Source organism: Haplochromis burtoni, unplaced genomic scaffold (assembly GCF_018398535.1).
Source record: "Haplochromis burtoni strain Fernald_Lab_line unplaced genomic scaffold, NCSU_Asbu1 Contig_129, whole genome shotgun sequence".
Taxonomy (NCBI): Eukaryota; Metazoa; Chordata; class Actinopteri; order Cichliformes; family Cichlidae; genus Haplochromis; species Haplochromis burtoni.
Window position 1 is genome coordinate 499,466 of NW_024582490.1, and position 21,425 is coordinate 520,890.

Below are 21,425 nucleotides of genomic sequence, written 5' to 3' on the forward strand. Positions count from 1 at the left end.
TGTTCCTATCACGATCTGTTTGCAGCAGTTCAACAACATGGATGTCAACATGCTCCATATCTGAACCACAGCCATCGCAGTCACTGAGGACAGTGATTATGATGGCAAGCACAAGAACCATACCTCTGTATGAGTATGTATGTACACAGATACACTGCATCATGAGTGCGGTCGCTATTATTGCTGATGAGATGTACAAAGGTGAAGAACTGAACATCTATAGACGTTAATACTGGACGCCTGATGTGTACCAAAACAAATGACCACATGTTTATATTGACATACTTTAATAACCTTTCATCTGGGCGCTTTGCTGTACCTAATTCTCATGGTTTAACCAGAGAAAAACCAGCTCCAGTCATGTGAGAAGTTCTGCTGAACATGTGACGCTGCATAAATTTAACTGAAACACTTTTGTATTTCAGTACCTGTTTAAAATGTATTGATGCATAATTCAGAAACATTCTTTGAAACTTCTAATGGCTTAATGGTTTTTTACAGGTCCTTTTTGTGACCAGTGGGATTAAGTGGGTTAAAGCAATAAACTGGTGTTTGCTCACGTTGTAAAAAACAAACAAACACAAGGTCGACGCGTTCTCAAATATCCAACTTTTTGAAACATGATGCACTTAGTTTGCTCAAGTTACTGACTCACATGACTCCTAAGGGTCATGAGTAACTTTGGCTTTCTCTTCCCTGCTGTCAGTTACCGCCATATGCCCTCCTCCCAGATGCATTTTGAGCTGTTTGGGTGGATTGCTTCTTTTTGTCAGGCTTTGTGTCATCGTGGCTGTGGGGTTTTGTTTCAGTCGACTTTCCCACATTTGGGCAAGCTGTCACTGTCTGGGTTTGTTTATGCCCATTTAAAGCCTAATCTTCACATGATTATAGAGTGTCTGTGTTTTTGCTCTACCTCGAGGAGACAGAAGCATTATTGTTAGAGAAACACTTGGTCACAGGTAGCCTCAACAGTTTAACGTAGTGAGATAACATCATTGTGAAGTATTTATTCTTCATGAAGCTTCAATGTGATGCTCCAGAGCATGAAAAACTATTTACACATTGTGTAAATTACTATGCCTAATATATAATTCCTTTTCAGATTAATCTTCTGGCAAGATCTCTCTGTGTCTTTCTGAGCAATTCATCATAAGTGATGTTTACTCTCACTGAGTCTGCTTTATCCCCTGCTAGCATAATGACAGGTTCGAATATGCAGCCACAAGTCCCCATTGTGCCCTTCAGCCTTCACAAGCAAGTCATTCTTCCATCCTTGGCTTTGAGACCTGTATTTATCCTGTTGTATAGACTGGAGGAAAGATGTTGATGTGATTTTTGGGTGAAGATTGCAAAAAGACTTTAAAGCTATAAAGTTGCACACTTACACAATGCTAACTCTCCTTTGTTAAATTTCCAATTGCGTAAGTCTTTGGCCAGAAAACACTGCCAACCCACCACCATCCGATAAGGATAAGATGGATCAAGTTAGTTGAATAGCTAAATAACCCAGTGGAAGTCAGGCAAATTCTTAAGAAGCTAGTAGAGACGAAAGAGGGAGATAAAAATGTACATTTGGGGAATGTTTTTTATACACTGGCTCAAATTATAACTCCTAATAAATGCTAGTGTTGTACTGTGTCTTCTTTGCTCTGTTTTATTATACATATGCCATATCAGCTTCATACTTTTAATGACAGGTGTTGCTTTTAAAGCTTCATTGTGCCCTGGAAGATATCTCTACTTTTTCTGAATCCTGGTAATGTGGATTTGGCTTTTACTGCAAACAGTTTATCAGTGTACTGTCAACAAAGCCTTAAACCTTTAAAATTCTGCTGCATTACCAACAATGCACCTTTATATTTCCACTCAGTTTAATCTAAAAGATGGGTTCTCAAACTGTGTCCCACGGGCCAGTGGTGGCCCTCAAATAACAATAAAAGAATGCACAAGGGCATGTCATTCATCCAGACTTCCTGTCATACAATAACATGGAACCACAGAACAAGACAGAGAGTGTACTCGTCTTTAACTCTTGGCTTCTTGACATGATGCTGAATCAGACTAAAGCTAAAACTCATACAGCTGGGTTTCAATCGCCATACACATCCATCAGCTTCTTTTTATCTAAAGTTGGTTCATGGCGACAGCGGGTTTAACGGGTTATTCCAGGCATTTCCAGGTGAAATGAAATATATAATCTCTCCAGTGTACCCTGGAGAGATTATATATTACATATTATACATCTCCTTTGTTTATGTAGACATAAACAAAAGTGACATTCCCAACAAAAACCACTATTCTCTGAAAGGACAGATTACGAATCATAAAAAAGGGCTCGTGTGTGCTCCTCTTTTCCACTTAGTCATCAAAAGTTTTTGAAATTCTCTGATCTGGAATTGAGATTTCTTTCTTTCACCCAACGCACATATACATACACTTACATCTAGAGAAACTTATGTTACCCCTTTCTAAGCACAGTACATAGACAGACTTCTCTCAGAGAATAGCAAACCTCCAGCTGCCTGTGTGACTCTGTTCACATAATAGCTACTTGTCAGGTAATGCTAGAGGTACTAAACTACTCTGGAGACAAAGATGTTTATTTATGGGTGCGAGAGTGTGTGTGTGTGTGTGTGTGTGTGTGTGTGTGTGTGTGTGTGTGTGTGTGTGTGTGTGTGTGTGCTGAAGGTGGGGTGGGAGTAGAGGGACTTTTACCTTGGCTGACCTGTGAATTTCTTTTGCATAATTGTTGTAAACACCCATTACTGCTTCTACAGCAAACTCTCTGTCCCACAACAATGGAGTAGATGTTTCTGCTCGTTACATACCAAAGAGCTAGCTTTATGACTGAACTGTGAAACGGGTTGGCCACAATGTGTGAAGTACTGTTTCTTCACACATTTACTGTTCTTAAACGACTTTTTAAGAACAGGCTCATTGACAACATAGTGAGCAATCACAAGCAGAGAATAATCCTGAGGCTCTGTAAGAGGAAGACACTTTGAAGAGTTACCACCTCATTAGCATACACTTCACCATATCAGACATTTTCACACAGTTCAGCCAATCATGTCAATATCTGTGGTTGTTGACATTTACAGGCCTGTGAAAAAGTATTCGACCCTTTTCTGATTTCTCTTTTTTTTACATATTTGTCAACCTTAGATGGTTAGATCATGAAACAGATATTAATATTAGCCAAGGGAGGTTTAAGTATTATTGACTTGTTTAAGGTTGTGCCAAAGCATCTCAGTTGGATTTAAATCAATGCTTTTGGTGCGTTCCTAAATAAGTCGGAAGTCAGAAATTTCAAGTTTTAAGGAGTCACTCCTGGGAGTGGCAGCCCTCCAACTTGAGTCAGATTCAAGTTCTCGGTTTCTGCCTTGGTGAAGATACAGCATAGATCTACCTTTGCACAGGCTTATATTCAACAGCTGACAGCAGCACACATCCATCTTGTCAGCCTTGGCCAGCCAGCAGGAGTTTATCAGATGAGTTTCATCTCATTAAACGTTCACTTCACGCTCAGTACCTGAAAACTATTGTTGCATATTTGCTTGTAATAATGACTGTATTTCAGGGAAGGATGTGTTGTAAAAAACTCATTTAAGTGTTCGATAATGGAGACCTTATGGGAAAACAGATGACTGGACCTAAAATTATCCTGATAGCTGCAGCATGACAATTATCCATGAGCTAAACTTAGGAAAGGGATAAATGATGTCTCATTGTCTTTATCTGGATGAGGACATCTCCATCTTTTATATCAGCGATCCTTTCAGGATTGTGCTATCTGGCCAGTAGCCAGTCCCTCACATGGCTCATGACTGAAGGCTCAGCGCTGAGGTCAAAGAAGAGACTTATGGGTGAGCTAATCAGCTCAGGATTTTATAGGCATAATCACAGTTGGCTGCTAACACTTAGCGGATCACAGGCAAATGAAGAGGCAGATTGGACTCCGTGTGTGAGAGCGTGGGTGTATGTGTGTGCATCTATAGATGTAGCAACATGTATACACTATTTCTTTGTATTAAAAAAAGTGACACGTGTATCCATGTGTGCATGTTGTGGCAGACTCTCCTGATAAAGTGAAGACAGTCAGTTCTGTGTCCATCCATCTGTCTCAGCATGAGCCAGAAGAAACCGGATCCGTATATTCCCCTCACACCTCGGCTAAATGGGGACCTCTTAATTACCCTCCTTTGCTATGCAAGACGGCGATGATAAACCACTTTAAGTATATGATGACAGAAAGATTTATTTTCCACCGATGCCATCAGGATGATAACATCTGTTGTTATATTAAGGAGCAAGATTTGGTTCAGCTGGTCTGTTTCTAATTTTAGCCCATTATAAATCACTTATAATATATCATGCAAATGACATCAAGAGTCTATAAATACATAAATTTTCTAGCACGTCTCCTTTACCCTGATGGTATGGATACAAATGACAACCTGCAGAAACTCTGTAGTCATTTGTAAACTTAAGATGACCACTTAAGCCATTGGATATGCAGTTATCTGGACTATTTGAAGAAATATACACACTCCCTACAATGCTTTTCCCCTTTGTATCCATTACTTTAAATAGCATATTGCAAATAAATGATTATCTTTTAAATTATTTATAGGTTATGTTGGAATTGCTCTGCAATTATGGTCTAGGAGATCAAATCAGTGCAAAGCCAGGAAACCATTGCTAAAACAAGATGATGATGCTGTCTGACTTGCAGTAACACGATGACCTGCATTTGATGCTGTATTTACATCTGAAGCAACTGATGACAACAGTGATTTGAATGATAATATGACTGGGGTTTACCTGTTTTTTTTTCACACAGAAGTTTCTAGGTTAAATGGAAGGGGGAGTCAAGAGTTCTCTGTCCCCACACCCCTCCCAATTTCATGGGGGAAAACGTGTGAAAAGGGGTCACTGGGATCATCACGATTAGCCTGTTTCACTGAGTATCAGTCTCATGACACTAGTGAGCTCATCAGTTAGTTCTGCACAATCTCAAAACTACACCCCAATGATTTTTAGTAAATCAGCAAACTGAAAGAAACTGAATAGTGGTTATGCTGCACCATTTCCCAACTATCACCTCAAGTTGCTTTACTCCCTCCAAAAAGTCAAAAATATAAATATAATGCAATGATTCACAATAGAACACAGAAAACATATTAACTATTCAACCTGAAACATTTGACTATGTCATGAAAAATATTAGCTCATTTTGAATTTGATGGCAGCAACATGTTTCAAGAAAGTTAAGCTGGAGCAACAAAAGGCTATAAAAGCAAGTGGTACTAAAACAAAACAGCTGAAGGAACATTTTGCAGCTAATTAGGTTCATTTGAAACAGCTCAGAAACATGACTGGGTATCAAAAAAGAGCATCTTAGACAGGCGGAGATTCTTGACAAAGGTCACTGAAGACTGTGAACAAAATTGTAACGACTTTGAATATCTCATTATCTAAAGTACATAATACGATGCCGTGCTATCCACATGTGCAGATTGGAACTCCGTCATGCAAAGAAGAAGCCACATGTGAGCATGATTCAGAAACTTCTGTGGGCCAAAGCTAGTTTAGAATGGACTGAGTTAAAGAGGAAAATTGTTCTGTGGTCAGATAATTTGAAATTGGACATTTTTTGGAAAACATGGATGCCACATCCTCCAGAGAAGGACCATTTGGCTCGTTTTAAGCATTCAATTCAAAGACCTTCATCTCCAATGAAAAGGGGGTGCATTATTGTCTATGGAGGATGCAGCTTACAAATCTGGAAAGGCACCATCAATGCTGAAAGGTGTGCGCAAGTATTAGAGCAACATATATTCCCTTCCAGCGACATCTTGTTGAGGGAAGACCTTGTATATTTCAGAAAGACAATATTAAACAGCACACTGTGTCTATCCCTGTATTTCAACAGCACTGCTTAGTAGAAGAGTCTGTGTGCTGAACTAACCTGCCTGCCAGGAAAGTTGAGCATTACATTACATTTTCTCAGTGTATAGATTTGTTATCTTCCTATCTTTTGTTGTGAATAGAATATGAGTTTAAGAGATTTTATTGACACTTTCATACAGCATTTAAACTTTAAAAAAAAATTGGGATTGTATATTGTAAGGTTAAGGCCATACCATATTTGAGAGAAAACCCCAAAAATCGAGGAGAGCGCTGGACAACAGTGAGAAGAAAGAACTCACTTTTAACAGGAAGAACCCTCTGACACACATTATAAGAGAGAGGAGGTACATCTTAATGTGATGCAGTAGTAGTTTATAAACACATGGGAAGTGAAAATATGTGAGTGCAGAAGTAGAGAGAGTGTATGTCTCCTGAATCCAGTCTGGAGGTCTGATATCTCAGGGCTCTGCCTCACGTTCTACTACATCATTCTACATCAGGACGTCCATGGACAAACCTAAAAAGCTAAATATAAAAGTGTTCATCAGAAGTAGTATTTAGTCTGTTTGCAATCTTAGTGGATGCAGAACTTAAGCCTTCTCCAACTGTTTCTAACAAATAAAGTGCAACCTGAGGGATACAAGAATGTATGAGGCCAATGTTTTGGCATTGCATCCATAAGTTACATCTTGAGGGAAAGTACAGGAGTGAAGGAAATCTTGAATGGCAAGCCACGTGAAAGCTAAAGTAGCATTTCCTTTAATGCCAAAGTATTTGACCTAATGACTACACAAAGGCCTAACTGCCAGAAAACTGAGAGTCAAAGGGATCTATGATACACAATTTCATTTTGCCAGCATTTATCTCCTGAAACTTTAAAGACAGAATAAAGATTCACTTGACTATCTCCACAAATCTTCACAAACAAGTCGGATATCACAGTGCCGGTTCCCCTTTGATCAATTTCATTAATTTATGGATTTTTATCTTCCGGAGCTGACTTTGCTTTTGATGTTGTTATTTGCAGGCGTACAGCATGCTGGCCTGCAGGTCAAAGGTAAACCGAGGCCAGGCTCCCCCTCAGTTAATGTGTGCCATCAGCACACGTGCTCTACTCTGTCACCATTAGACTGCAATGTGATTATCTGGAGTGAGTTTAAAAGACATCATTTAAACAATGACTACATTTACTTAGCTGATAACTTAGCACTTCCCACAGGTACACGAGAGCAACTGCTATTTGATAGTCTTCCCAGGAAGAACAGGTCAGGAGTTTGCTGTCACAACCTCTGACAAAAAAACAGTTGCAACATCAAGATGCCTAATTCTAGTTTTCAGAAGTAACTCAGAAAAATACTTCTGATACCTACATGTTTGTTTTCCTGCTGAGTGGGAATAACACACTCAGAATATGACCTCTGTAATGACATAAAGTCAGTGAAAGCAGGGAGTATCTCACTGATTTCCCAACACTGGACAGAATGTGTTGTACGTGATCGTGTGCACACTTTTGTCAAAAAGCAGAAATCTAAGAGGTTTTTAAGCAGCTGGTTCGTTTGAACTAGAAAAACAACTTACTACAGCAAGAAGACCGTGTAAGGCACATAGAAGTAGACAGAATGTCTACTTCTTACATGTGGCTGTACAAAAGGTGGAACCTGTAAAAGGAAACCCATAAAATCCAATTCAATAAAACTGACACAGCTGACTATATCATGGAAAATACTTTGTAAATCCATTCTCTTTGTGGGATCTGAGAGGTGGTATTGCTCAGCCGAGCCATGATAATTCAAGGAGAGCTCCAGGTCTGGTGGGTCTGGTACTAATATGATTAGCACATATCTGGGGGATTTAAAACTGGGATTTCACAATTTGAGTGTTTCCTTAAAAGATGGTCTTTTAAACTTTCAGTCTGTCTTTTATATCCCAGATCAGAAATCAGTGAGTCAGTGAACAATACCAGGAAAATGTAAAGGCCAGAAATCAGTAATGTCCTCTATCAAAATATCATACTTCAAAAGATCAAAAATGTCATTTCACTTTATTAGAATTAGATTCTGTCAAGGACAAGTCATCCATTAATTCAGTTAGATTTTAAACAGTACTTTTACTTCCTCCTCGGTTCTCAACATCAAGGCTGTAGCTACTGCGGACACTGAGGTCATGTCATCTGCATTTGTGTCTGTGTTGGGCTTTAAGAAAGAAAAAAACGAAACGTCTGTGGAAGGTGCCAGAAAATATGTAGATATACCTGTGCCTGGTCAAGATTTGTTTTTGTTGGATTAGGATATGGGGCAGTCCTAATCAGCATGATTTTTTTTCTTTTTCACTGCAACAAAATGATCCCCAGGACCTGCTAAAATTCTCATCAGGAAACACACACTGGATGTTTGAAAAAAAGCTCCCTCTTGTACTACTGGAAACAAAATAATAAACTTACGTATCAATCTATGTTTTAGTAGACGCCTAGCCCCGCCCACTTTACACAAACCCATCCAATTAGCTCATCCCCTCCTCAGAGGAGTGATCTGTATTTCCGAAACTCCGGGCTGCTTGTTCATTGTACTGAGTCAGCGGCCATACGCAAATGGATCCAGAGGAGGGCTGTGCTGTGTAGGCTGCACTCTACATAAGCTCTCAACCTGCGGGACTGCGCGCACATACTGCCGACTGGAGATCGCAGGTAGCATCTGGTGGCTTGACTTACACATCAGAGGCTCTGATTTGTGCTTATTTTCACAAGGACAAGCTTAAATCCAGGATTGTCTGACGAGATCTTTCATACATCCTCCGTTCCTGATCTGCCCATCGGGTGCATAGAGCAGTACAATGCGGCGGCTGTGCTGTTGACTAATTGGACACCCCCTCCACCTTTTTTTCTTCTTTTATTTTGCTTTTTTTTTGCCGGTTCTTACTCAAGGAGGCACATTTCCAAATCAATGATGAAGCTCAAACCAAACCAGACCAGGACATACGATGGCGACGGTTTCAAGAAGAGAGCGGCATGTCTGTGTTTCAAGAATGAACGTGAAGAAGAGGTAAGAAAGGTTATCCCAGTGTGACGCTGTTTTCCTGCATCTTATCAACAGTATGCAGCGTTTGTGTGCTGTGACTTTGTGGCCTAATCAATCTGCATCTAGCAGCCATTCAAAGTGCTCAGGGATGCTCGTTTTCAAAACGCACAACGATCCGTAATAAGACACACGGGCTTTGATTTATGGTGTTGCCTACTAGGTGTAGTTACGTGTTTGCTGGCAAAGCCGCTGTCTTTTTGGTTTGTGTTTGCGTGCTGCTGATGTGCCTTGGGCCATCCAGTTTAGGCTAGTTTGAGGAGCACGTAGAGAAAAGGGGGGAAAAGCGGTGCTGTCGAGCTGCCTTCACCTAGCATCATACGACTAATAGTACGTTTGTTTCAAAATAAAACACACGGGCAGCAGCGCAATGTGAAACTGCCCTCTCAAGTAAGGCGGGGCTCTTATTTTGAAAGTAACTTCCTGTTAGCTTTTCGCTAGCTTGAAGCAACGAGCAGAAGGGGGGCGAGGCGCTCACTTGTACGTTTCCTTTAGTAGAGGGTTTAACAGTGGCGTGGGCTGAGTGGGGGGTAACAATATATGCCACAGGTCTACTGCTAAATATATTTATCAGATGTAAGGTCATTTTAATATGACAATAATGTAAACGTCCATGACCGAGCAGCCACGGTTATGCTGCATCCCGCCGGCCTTGGGCGGGCTGCTGCGTAGCAATACTGTTGATTAGGATTTAAAGGGACCATCACATGTAAATAATGAATGGATGTGACAGGCTCTGATGGGCAGTGCTTTAGACCCACCTCAAAGGAGATTTAAGGTAACCTAAAGCAGGGCTTTAGTGAGACGTCCGCCAGATTTTAAACTACCATAGCTTTCTATTTTATTTTTTTATTTTGTGGGGTGACTGTTTCCTCCCCCTTTTTTGCAATATTTTTTTGTAACTTCAACCCCCCCCCCTAATTATCAAAAGCTGTAAAAATGGACCTTATATAATGTCTCTGTCTGCTAACTGGTCTGGTTAACTGGTTTACGTGCATGAATGTTTCACCAGTAAGTGACAAAAGTCAAGGCTTTCCCCTGCATATTCTGGCTTGACTATATTTAGCCGTTTTTTGGCCTGGCATAAACAAAGTGTTACACAATGTGCAGTAAAGACATCACTGTCTGCTGTCACTAGACAGCCACTAAGAGCTCTGCCTAGGCTCTCCAGTGTTTGACTGTTAAACACACCATATCAGGAATTTTACAAGCATGCAAACAGTATATCTGCTTGTTTGCACATGTGGACGTGGTATGCTGTTGTTATGTAAGATTTTTTTTTTTTAATGCGTAGCCATAAAAGAAATAGAGATACTGTGCAGAGATGCAGTTTTGCTTTCTTTAGAATTGTTTTGGTTTGGCCATTTTTACTTGCATTAGTGTACTGTAATATTGTGACAACAGAAGGATGTAGGTGACTACTACCCTCAGGACTTTAACAAGCATGTCTGGGTTTGCAACCACAAACATGACTCAGCTTTAAGTAAGAGAACTGATGTGATGCTCTTACTGTAACTGGGTTGGCACTAATGGTGATTTTTGAAGACGATTCACATGTAGTGTAAGCTTTGTAGTAACACATATACACTAGAAATAGACATGTAGACATTGGATACCTAACTCTGGTGGAACAGGAGCTCTAGATCTGCTCAGCTGTTTTTGTTTTGGAAGGGAAAGGAGAAAGCAGGGCCCATAAGGCCAGAGACTCTGTGATAGCAATAGTTTAACTTCGAACCGTGAAAAATGGGAAGCTGACAATTCAAAGAGACAGACAAGTTGGTTGAGCTGGTGGAATTACATTTCATCACCACAGTGCTAAGTTGTCACAACGAATAATTAAGCAAAAAGAGCCAGTGTTTTTATGTGTGTCTACTTTAAGTCTAAACATGTCAGTAATAGGAAAGCCACATATGTTAGTGTGCTAACATATGTGGTTAATGTGATGCATCATAGTAAAAGGATTTCAGCACTATTTTCCCCAGTGGTCGTCGCTTGGTATAATTCAATCAAATTGTGTGCTCACTGAATTATGTAATGTCCGTGCTGCCTCAAAGCTGCAATATGGCTATTTTACAGTCACCTTCAGTTCATTTTGGCTTTCCAGCCTGAAATTTTCATTGTTTTGCTTTGCTTTGGTCCTCCCTCCTTCTTCAGCCTTTTGTCTGCCGCTGTTGGTCTAACAGAAAGGCCTGTACAATACTTTCTAGCTGGGCCATAAAATCTTCAACTACTAGAGCTACAGTTGCTCAGATTTGCTAATTTAGTTGTCTACCTTCTTAATGTGCTTCCAGTGGTTTAGTGTTTAACACATTCACTCGGTGAGCAAAGGGTCACTTGTTCGTTTCCAGATGCAGACAAAAATCTCTTCAGGGGTTGTGTCGGGAAGTAAAACTGGTGGCGAATCAAACAAGGGGAGCTACCTGCTCTGTCGACCCTTTTGTCTAAGCCAGGATTCAGTTCTTGGGTTCCAGTGACCTACCATTATCTCATGGTTAGCACCAGGGTCTCTTCGGTCAGTTTTGGGGGTTCTCCATGACCTGACTTGTTCGCAGAGAATTTACATTACAGTGCGCCCCAGGTGGTGAAGTTTAAGCTAACATCTCAGAACTATAACAGGAATAACTACTTGGCTGTTTGGCCCTGAGCTACAGCTAGGGCTGAACGATATATCGCATTTGCAATAATATCGCGACATGATCAAGTGCAATTTTCTAACCGCAAAGGCTGCGATTATACTCTGGACATGTCCAAATTCATGGGCTGCATCCTCCTGAGGCCGCATTTGTAGACCGATTACGTCACAGCGACGCGCCGAAGGCTGTCCAAATTACTACCATATCCCAGAATTCATAGCGCGGCCCAGCCAAACTCCAGTTTCCAGCAATGGCGGCCGCTACTAAGTTTTAAAATTACTCATACTAATCTTTCTGGGTCACAAAATAAACTTTTAACATATTTTCAGGCGAGAAAGTAGTTGTGTAAACATCAAATATCTGCTCGGTTTATCAAGATATCCCATATTTGCAAAAGTGCTTCGACGTTTTCAGAGGCGTCTGCTACCCACCAGCTCGACAGCTAGCCGGGAGCTCGAGGGTTACTGATGCGGCCGAGAACGGCACAACTCCCGGCACATCATTTTCAGATCACCGCGGAGTTTCGCTGCTCGGGTTAAACGTAATATATAAGTCACTTAGACAACCTAAAAATGTTATTGTTGGGCTTTTTTCAGTGTTTTGTTTGTTCGTGAGTAAATCGGTTTGGCTGAGATTAAAGTTATTAGATTAGATAAAATAAAACTTTATTAATCCCCCGGGTGGGTTCCTCCTTGGTTTTCACACAGCTGACTAAACGTCAAACAGAAAACTTATTAAACAGAAGTATGAGACAGTCGAGAATTTACACCAGTGTCTGGTTATATTTTAGATAGCAAGAAGCAGACGGCCGAGTTTATTAAACTCCACCGAGACAGCGGTGACGCTAATCAGAACTAGCCTTCTGATTAGCTAATCAGAAGGCTAGTTACGGCTAGTTAGTTAAGGCTAGTGTGGTAAAGCCACTGATTTTTTTTATGTATATTTCTGCAATCTGCACATTGTACTGACTTTCATTTTAATGTTTACACCAGGGTTCCTTGTCAGCACTTTATGCTCAGATGTTTGTAAGCTAAAAATAAACTATTGTGTATGTTCAAATATACTGTTGTGATTGAAGAAGTTAAATAAAAATGTCAGTCATCAATTCATGCATCACCTCATGTCATCATAACAGAGGTCTGTCTTCCAGGAAAGAACAGTTTAAAATTAATGTAATATAGTATTGGCCATACTATATGATGTATTGCTTGTCTTTGTTTAATAATACAGAAGACAAAGACCTTAAAAAATAATCGCATATCGCATCGCAATCGCAATATTGGGGCAAAAAATCGCAATTAGATTATTTTCCATAATCGTTCAGCCCTAGCTACAGCTACTCAAAGGTGTGCGCAATGGAGTAGTATCAACGCTTTAGACTGAAGAATATATTCTTGCATTCACCTGAGTGTCACAAACTATGATTCCATATAAATGCAAAGCAGTTTTATAAGGTGATGATGTCACATGGTATTCTTGAAAGCCACCACCCCCATGTCAAATCTAGCAGTTGCCGTCAGAGGCTTTTAACACAGTGAATTTAACAGTTTTAGCAGTAACCTCTGTTTCTCAGATTGTACCCCATGGTTTGATATTGAAAGTATCCCAGCAAGTAACAAATGCTGTCATCATGGAAATGGTGGTGGCTGGTTACCAGTGTGAGAAGACACTACGTCTTAACATCAAGAATGAAGTTGCATGTGTTCTCTGCATTTGCATTTTGTGCCGTTTTCCTCCGAAGTTGCTTGTTTATGACTCTAATTAGTTGTCGTATAATGCAGCCACTATATTAATGTCTCAGCACCATCAATCATGTCTCCTGCGCTCCTCTTCTTTGGTGTCTGTGACTTTACATCATTCTGTCCTCCGGTTGCCTGCCTGGCATGTGGAGCCTTCTTTATTTGACAGCTACAGGCAGTTCCCCATGGGGAGGAGGTGTTTATGTCCTCCAGAATATTCCTCCCTGCTGTCTCCGTTTTGAGGCCATGCCAGAAGACAGACTCTGTTTTTAACTAATAGTGGTTCTGAAAATCTTTTGCCTATTCATGAAGTTAACTAGTGTTCAGAGAGGTTGTGTAATCAGTGACTTTAAAGACATTGAAGTCTTTAAAGATGACTCATGTGTATTTCATTTTGTATTTCGCTATCCAGAGGAGGCTTATAGACACACACCCTGTTTCCTTTTTCACACTGGTGGAACACTAAGTGGTATGCCACTGGTAAACATGCAGTGTTATATGTACATGGTAAAAACTCTGAGCAAGTTGCTGCTAAATTTGCATCCACCATGCAAAAAGTTACAAAGTGCCCAAACAGTTCATGTCTTATGGCTGATTTGGATTTCTGTGGTGAATCTTTGTAGGGGTTATGTCATAAGCTATGTAACCATTCATGCTTGTGCATGGCGTTAATTACCTTGTGGTCATATCCCACTGTTTTATATGTGATGCCAGCCACGATAGAAACAAATAAAATCCTAGGACTTTTCCTTCCCCCCCTTCCCTAACGTATTTGTCCCTCATGTTTTGCCTCTTTGTAAATTCTCTCACATCCATTTCAGTGATTTTGGTTTGGCGATGTCCCTCATATGTGAGTCCTTCTATCGAAGCTTGATTATTATTCCTCATGTTAGGGCGGAAAATCTTGTCTCATTGATCAAAGACTGTGGCGAAAAAGCAAATGGAAATGTATAGGCTCGAACAGGCCAGTCACAATAGTTCCATTTGTTCCATTTTCATTTATTTACATTTCCAGGTAGATGCACGCCAGATTACACTGTAAGGTTTCACAAGGGTTTTGTAGTTGTTGTTTGTAGTGTCACCATTGGCATATATTTACCAAACAATACTTTCTTTTTGATACTAACATGCATGTGGTACATCAATTATCAATAATGTTGCCCTGCCACCTTTAGGGAGGTTTGTCAATCTTCCTTCTCCTATAAAAGAATTAAAACTTGGAATATGCTTTTATGATTTCTTACGTTGTCAAAGGAGGAAAAAAGCAGTAAACTGTCCCTCCCCCAAGGCAATTTTTCTCTTCTTTTTTTATGGCTAGAGAGTAAACATATATGTAAACCAAATAATGTAAACAGTGTAAGGAAAGGTTAGTAAAAATACATATTGGTGGAAAAAACTATAATAAAATACAAACATGAAGGAAATGTTTTCAGTCTTAGTCTTCCAGTTTTTTATGTTATGCAAAATAACAGCTTCTGTTAACTAAGGTAAGAAAGACTCCCTGCTTGAACTGTATGTTGACCAATCTTGGTTACGTGCTTATTCTGCCCCTAAAGACCCATTTTAAGTAAGTAAAGTTTATTTATATAGTCATTTGATGGCTTAAAATACCCTGCCTGTTTTTGACTTCTTAACCCTGGAAAAATCGGTCTAGTTTTGCTTGTTATTTTTTTATAATTACAAAAAATCAAATTGGAGGAACTGTAATAACTCTGCCCAGAGGCCTCTCCTCTAGCCCGACCTTCTTTCTGAACATAAGTGGGTTTTCAGTGCTCAGAGTTCACCATCAGCTGACTGTTGACCTGCCATCCAGGTGTGAGTTATTTTGTTTTGGGGTTTTTGGCCTCTTTAAATTGTAGCTTGTGTGCTGTTTTTTAACTAACTGATCTTTTTGTTCGGTGGGTTGCTATACAGCTCAGAAGGCGGAGCTTAGTTAATCTATACTATAATTATTATTATTATTATTTTTAGTTGATAACGGGAATACCAGTTCACGTGACTGTTCAAGTTACTGAAAATAAATGAACAAACGGTTCAAATAAAAGTGTAATAATGATAATTATATAAAGGAAATGGACATATTTTGGCAGTTCTTTTACAACATGTCATGGTTTCTTTTTATTGTGATCAAAAGGACTTGTGTTTGGGAAATTCTCTAAATTCTTGAATGTAGGTGAATGGCCTAAAGAGGTTGCAGGTCCATATTTGGCATTGGACAGGTGAAATTGTGCCCTACTGCTGCACTTCTGTATGAAATATGGAGCAGTGTGAAGAAGCAAACCTCTTTAATTAAAGATGGTTTGTAAAATGTAGATTCCAGTCTCTACATTCCAAAATTGACCCAACCCCTCTTTTCTTAGGGTGGATGAATAATATTTCCTCTTCAACAACTACAACTAAACGCTAAAATGAGCTTCGTTGTTGCTGCCCCGGAAACACCGTGTTTTGTATACATCGCGCACTCACTGCTTAGCGATCTCCCCTTAATCCTCGCCGGCTGCAGTTCAGCACACACGCACTGTTAAGACGTGAGGACCATTTGGCACACCCGTGAAGTCGCCAAGTCGGTGAGCCTGCGTGGAACCTCTTGGCACAGTAATGATTTCTGGCAGGTGACATTCACATTTGTAAAGGAGGACAAATAAAATCACTGCTGCACACTGACAAACAAAATAAAAGATCTCACTGGCAAAAGCCCTCCTGTTGTTGAGGGAGCTTACCGAGGCAGGTTACCAGGTTCAGCTTTGCACATTTCTTATAGTTTGCACCCTCCTGAGAGAACGGCATGCCCTGCACCAGTGCTGCTTGTACTATTTGTGTAAATACCTCTTCTTTTAACGCGTCATTTACAGTCCATTATGTAAGCTGTACACCTGTCACATAACATAAACATCTGTTGTGTGATGCTTCTTCTTAACATTTTCATCACTAGGGAAATCTTTGCACGCATGCACTTAACATCGGTTCCCCATCACCCCCACCCTAACCTGCAATCCGGGAATAAGCAGGTGGTTGAGTCAGGCATGTGAGCAAGACACCAGCTGGCAACTGATAGATAGGGCTCCAGTCATGTGCCGTATCAGTCAGACAGTCTGGTCTTCAGCCCAGGCAATTTAGAAGAGCCTCAGAAAGCCTCGTGTAGCCGCGGCCACAATCCCATTAGAGAACGTAAGGGAAGCCATACGAAAGCTGAGGTGGGATTAAGCGACAGGCTGACTTCTCTCACAGATTACTGCATATGAAGTCAGTTAGGTTGCGTTGTTCACCATCTGTTGCACATGCACATGCTCACAGATTTCTCACACTAATTCATGGACGTTCACTGTGTGGCCCCTTTGCCCTGACCGGCGCCCCGGCTTGTTTGTCGATGCTGGATTATGACAGAAAAAGGAAAAATGCTAAAATGTACTAGAATCACGCTTAAATGAACCATCAGACTGTGACAGAATCCTGCTTTGTTTATTTTTTTTAAACACACTTGTTGGCTGTATGTGTTAATGATGGTGACACAGCTTCATGCTAAACGCGATAATGTTCATAGCAGCTGTTTTCGTGTTTCTTTCGATTGCTATGTGGATACTGCCGCAAACCGCACACACAGGCACATCTGATCTGTACGTATCAGTGGACACTGCAACTGTCGTGTAATTCAAACCCCAGCGGGGCGCTCGGGAGCACTGGCAGAATTTTAGGGGCCCCCAGCTGAGTTTACAAGCATTGTCCGCTGAGTTCATGTTGTGTCGGGACCACATGGACACTGGTATTAATTAGGGTTGAGTATTTTCAAGAATGGGCATCCACATGAAGTGGTGGGGGGGAAAAAAAAGAGTAAATAAAGGAGTAAAAACTGGATTATTTGCTCAAAGAAATATATATTTATCTAAATGTGTGTAGCATCTTTATGCAACTCAATTTGTCTGCGTGACAAAAAAACCCCTTTTGTATAAAGTCAAGGGGATATGGACTACACTGAAAGTACTTTCACTTGGTCCCTTATTTAAATGGTGGCCACAATGGATCAGTCCACACTGGATTGATTAATTTGGTACAAAGCAATCATCCCATCTATGAACTAGCTTGTAGCTCCCGAGCCTTGGTTTGTGTTGTCTTGTGGTCTTGAATCTGGTGTTTCTCATTCGTAAGAAAAAAGCATGCACCACGGAGCATGGAGTCACTCCACTAAGAGCATTAAATGTGCATGGATCCTCTTAAAGAGATCAGAAAGCAGTGAAATAAGACCACCTGTGTCTCCCTACAGTCCACAGCTGTCTGCGTTCAGTTCTGCGAGTGAGTGTAATCCTGTCTTTGGCATCTTGTGAGCGACGCTAAGCCAACTCCAACCATCAGTCATATTTTTTTTATGATGTTTTGAGTCCCAAGGGTCATGATTCATGTCCTCAAGTTGCAATATAGGCCACTGAAACTCTGTATGCTCCTGCGTGCTTTAACTCCTTTGGTTTATTGGAGTTTAAGGTAAAAATAATAACTCAGTCTGCATTTCCTAAAGTTTTTCTTTTTCTTTGACAGGTTCTGCTGGTCAGCAGCAGTCGGCATCCAGACCAGTGGATCGTCCCCGGAGGAGGGATGGAGCCAGAGGAGGAGCCATGTGGCGCAGCAGTGCGAGAAGTGTTTGAGGAGGTAAATAAATCTGTGCCCTGACTTTGTTTTAATGTTACGGTATACAAGTCAAGTTTGAAGTCTATAAAGTGAAATAGGTTTGAAGTCTATAGGTAAGGGTGAGAGGTTTTTGAAGGGGTACAGTGTCGGCAGCTGGGTGAGTGAGGAGCCTGATGGTATTTCAGAGTTCCCCCTGGTTGAGAACCTTGTGTTCTCAGCAACGTCAGTGGTCTAAACTTGGCCCTTCACTGGATTCCTGTGCATTCACAAACCCTGTAGCCTTTCCTTCTGGACACATCAGTGGGGCAGACTGACACTTGAGAAGATGACATATGTCTTAACAGTAATTTGAGGCCTGTGAACAGAACACAGTACATCTGAATAAATAAAATGACTGTTATGAAAGGGAATCTCTCATATTACTGTAATAACAATCTGCAGAATTCAAGCAAGTTTCTTTTTATTATTATTGTATTCTTACCCAGGTGATGACCCAGTACAGTATAAATGACAGTGAAATCTTTTATATTGATGTTATATGTCGACCTTTAACTCTGTAGCTCGTAGCTTTGCTACTAGTTTCTGCGAAAACTGTCATAGGGGTTTAATTTGTTCAGTCCTGATATATGTATTCTTTATTTGTGGGCAGTTATCTGTTGGACTGTCCTGAATGTTGAAACGCGACACAGTTCCCACTGTGTTGATGCAGAACGCTGCTTTTCTGTTGTTTTCACTTTCTATTCATCTCTGTGACTGATCTTCTACAGAGGCCATAGCTACTTGAGCCTTCCAACAAAGAAGTATACTCTGTGCTCCCCAAACACTACAGCCAGTAGAAATGAATGATTTTCTTTTCTCCTTTATCTTTTCCTCAGGCCGGTGTGAAGGGCAAACTAGGACGCTTGCTTGGTGTATTTGAGGTAAGCTTTTCACAGGACAGGACAAAATGTGCAAATTGTATAAAATCTGCAATTTTTTTTTACTTTAAAATTGGCAAATAAATGTAGGTGTGAATTGCATGATTTATTGCATCGCTGCATTGTAATTAAATATACATCTGTCTCTGATCCTTAAAGCAAAACCAAGATCGTAAGCACCGAACGTACGTGTACGTGTTGACTGTGACGGAAACCCTCGAGGACTGGGAAGACTCTGTCAACATAGGTAAAGTTTTGCTTCCCTTAAGCATCAATACTTGCGGTTTTGAGTGCTGCTGCTTACACCATACTCTGTATTTTTTATTTATGTGAAGACTAGAGTACTGCACAGAAACCACACTGGCAGTTACAACAGGTGCCTATAAATCTAGGCCACTGATCATTACTGCAGTGGTACTTAGCTGCAGTATATTACAGCTGTCAGTGCGGCGGACGTCAGTATCCAGTCTGTGTAATCCAAAGCCTAATGTATCCCCTCTGTTCTTGCTTTGAACTCTGAAAACCTTTATAGCATAAGTCAGTTTGGTCTGTACATGCATATTTGAAGGTTTTCAGGTATATATATATTTGAGTTTCAAGATACTATAGATATAGATGGATACTGTATCTTCACCCTACTTTAATGCATCTTATTAAGTATGCAAGTTGTTTGCCTCATTGTGACATTCTGTGAAATGTTTCAATCCAGTGCCTCTGTTTTTTATTTATTTTTTTCTTCTAACAAGTGAAAATGGGGTAACCTGCAGAAGCTATTAAAGCTCACAGTCCACTTTGTCTTTTGATATGAAGTCAAATCAGCTTGTGGAAAAGGGAAAGAAGGGGTTACGTGGCTTGTTCTGCACAAAAGTTACAGTTTGTGTGACAGTGCACTTTGCTGGTGATTAAGAAAAGCTGATCTTCAGTTCTCTGTCTCCCTCTGCAGGTCGTAAGCGGGAGTGGTTCACCGTGGAAGAAGCCATCAAAGTGCTGCAGAGCCACAAACCCGTTCACGCCGAGTACCTGCGGAGGCTCCAGCTCAGCTGCTCTCCCACCAATGGAAACTCCATCCTCCCGAGCCCCTCATCAAACGACAACTACCCCCATTACAGCGCTACACCCACCACACCCTCGACGGGCAGCGTGCTGGGCTCCTCCTGCAGATAGGACTGCAACTCAACCTCCTGTCCTGTCTAGCTGAGACAGTTCACCTAAAGTCTGTACAGTCTCGTGCATGAATCTAAAGACTTTTTCAGAGTTGTGGCTCTTCTTGTATGTATAGTTTCTAATCTTAGCTGCAGGACAGACCAAAGCCATTGCCAGAGCCGTGTTAAAGACTGAGCAGGAGAAGCTGGGAACACTCTGGCAGAGAAACTGTGATTGTGGCTAAATCGAACACTTTTCTTTTGCTGGCAAACGTCAGAATGAGGAGCTGAAGTTTGGGACGAAGAAGCTGCAGACTCTGCTGGTACGAGTGACCTCGTGAAGGAATGCCTTACAGAAACTTTGTATGAATGTGGTATTGGGGTTGTTTTGTTTCACTGATGGTCCTTTTTATGTCATTTTATTTGAACGAATATGCTGCGTGAATTCTAATAAAGCGTAGTCGACAGTGTTAATTGGTAAGAGACGGACAAGTTGCATTTTAATGTAAAAGCGTGATTTCCTTTCCACCATGTTAACCATTAACTAATGACAAAATACAGTTAATTGATCTAAATGAGTATTTTCACTTAAACTTGGATGTTGGTGTTAACAAATGCAGCTGGAGTGAAGGTACTGGAGTATTTCAGTTAACCATTAACCTGTAAAACAAAAAAAACAAAAAAAAAAAAAGATTCTACCTCAGTGAGCCTAAACTGGATATGATGATCGCCATGGTCATGTCACAGAATGATAGCACTGCTGTGTTTATAGTTAAACATGAGCCAGTGTCTGCGAAGTTGAGTGTCAGCCAACCTTGACTGATCAAACACTGCTCTGATGTCAGTTTATGACCACATACCTTTTTATCAGTGCTCAGTGTTTCCCCACTGAAAAGTATTCAGAAGTGCAAATTACGACCTTGCTGGGGTCGTGTGGCCGGGCTCAACTTGAGATGCTTGGAGGGAGGGAAGTGCATTGCTGTGATTTATGCTGAATGAAAACAATTGAATGATTGTCTGCTTTTCCTTTAACCAGCAGCAGTTTTCTCTCTCTTGTCTCGTGGTGCTGTTTGAAGAAACTGTCCACTAATTACATTTCCACATAAACTATGATTGCTTTGTCCTGTGTTTGCATAGGGCTGCATTTAATGCATCAAATGACTTTACAATGACTTTTTTTTTTTCTTTTTTTTCCCCTGTTGATCTGTTAATGTCTTGGTTTATTCAATGCTGCCGGGGGAGGGGGGAATATCTACTGGATCAGTGAGTTAAGTGATGCAAAGCAAAGGTAAAATGATCCAGTGACAGTTTGATTCAAAGAAAGAAACAGTGCATTTTTAATCTGTGATAATTCTTACCATTTCCAACACAACCTTTGGCCCAAAAAAAAAAA

The 21,425-nt window shown here is 40.7% G+C and overlaps 1 protein-coding gene across 1 annotated transcript; it reads left to right on the forward strand.

Moving 5' to 3' along the window:
• The first annotated feature begins 8,454 nt into the window (after positions 1–8,454).
• Positions 8,455–20,502, forward strand: nudt4b (nudix (nucleoside diphosphate linked moiety X)-type motif 4b). Its single transcript, XM_005930413.3, has 5 exons — positions 8,455–8,951; positions 17,884–17,994; positions 18,849–18,893; positions 19,050–19,137; positions 19,834–20,502. The coding sequence occupies exons 1-5, from the start codon at positions 8,853–8,855 to the stop codon at positions 20,052–20,054; spliced, it is 564 nt and encodes a 187-aa protein (XP_005930475.1). The 5' UTR covers positions 8,455–8,852; the 3' UTR covers positions 20,055–20,502.
• The last annotated feature ends 923 nt before the right edge of the window (positions 20,503–21,425 follow it).

What these genes read in the sequence shown, in the direction of transcription:
- nudt4b (XM_005930413.3), top strand. Translation starts at nt 8,853, where the DNA reads ATGATGAAGCTCAAACCAAACCAGACCAGGACATACGATGGCGACGGT. An exon ending in TGCGAGAAGTGTTTGAGGAG is followed by an intron (nt 17,995 to 18,848) that starts GTAAATAAATCT and finishes TCTTTTCCTCAG; the next exon opens with GCCGGTGTGAAGGGCAAACT. An exon ending in GCTTGCTTGGTGTATTTGAG is followed by an intron (nt 18,894 to 19,049) that starts GTAAGCTTTTCA and finishes TGATCCTTAAAG; the next exon opens with CAAAACCAAGATCGTAAGCA.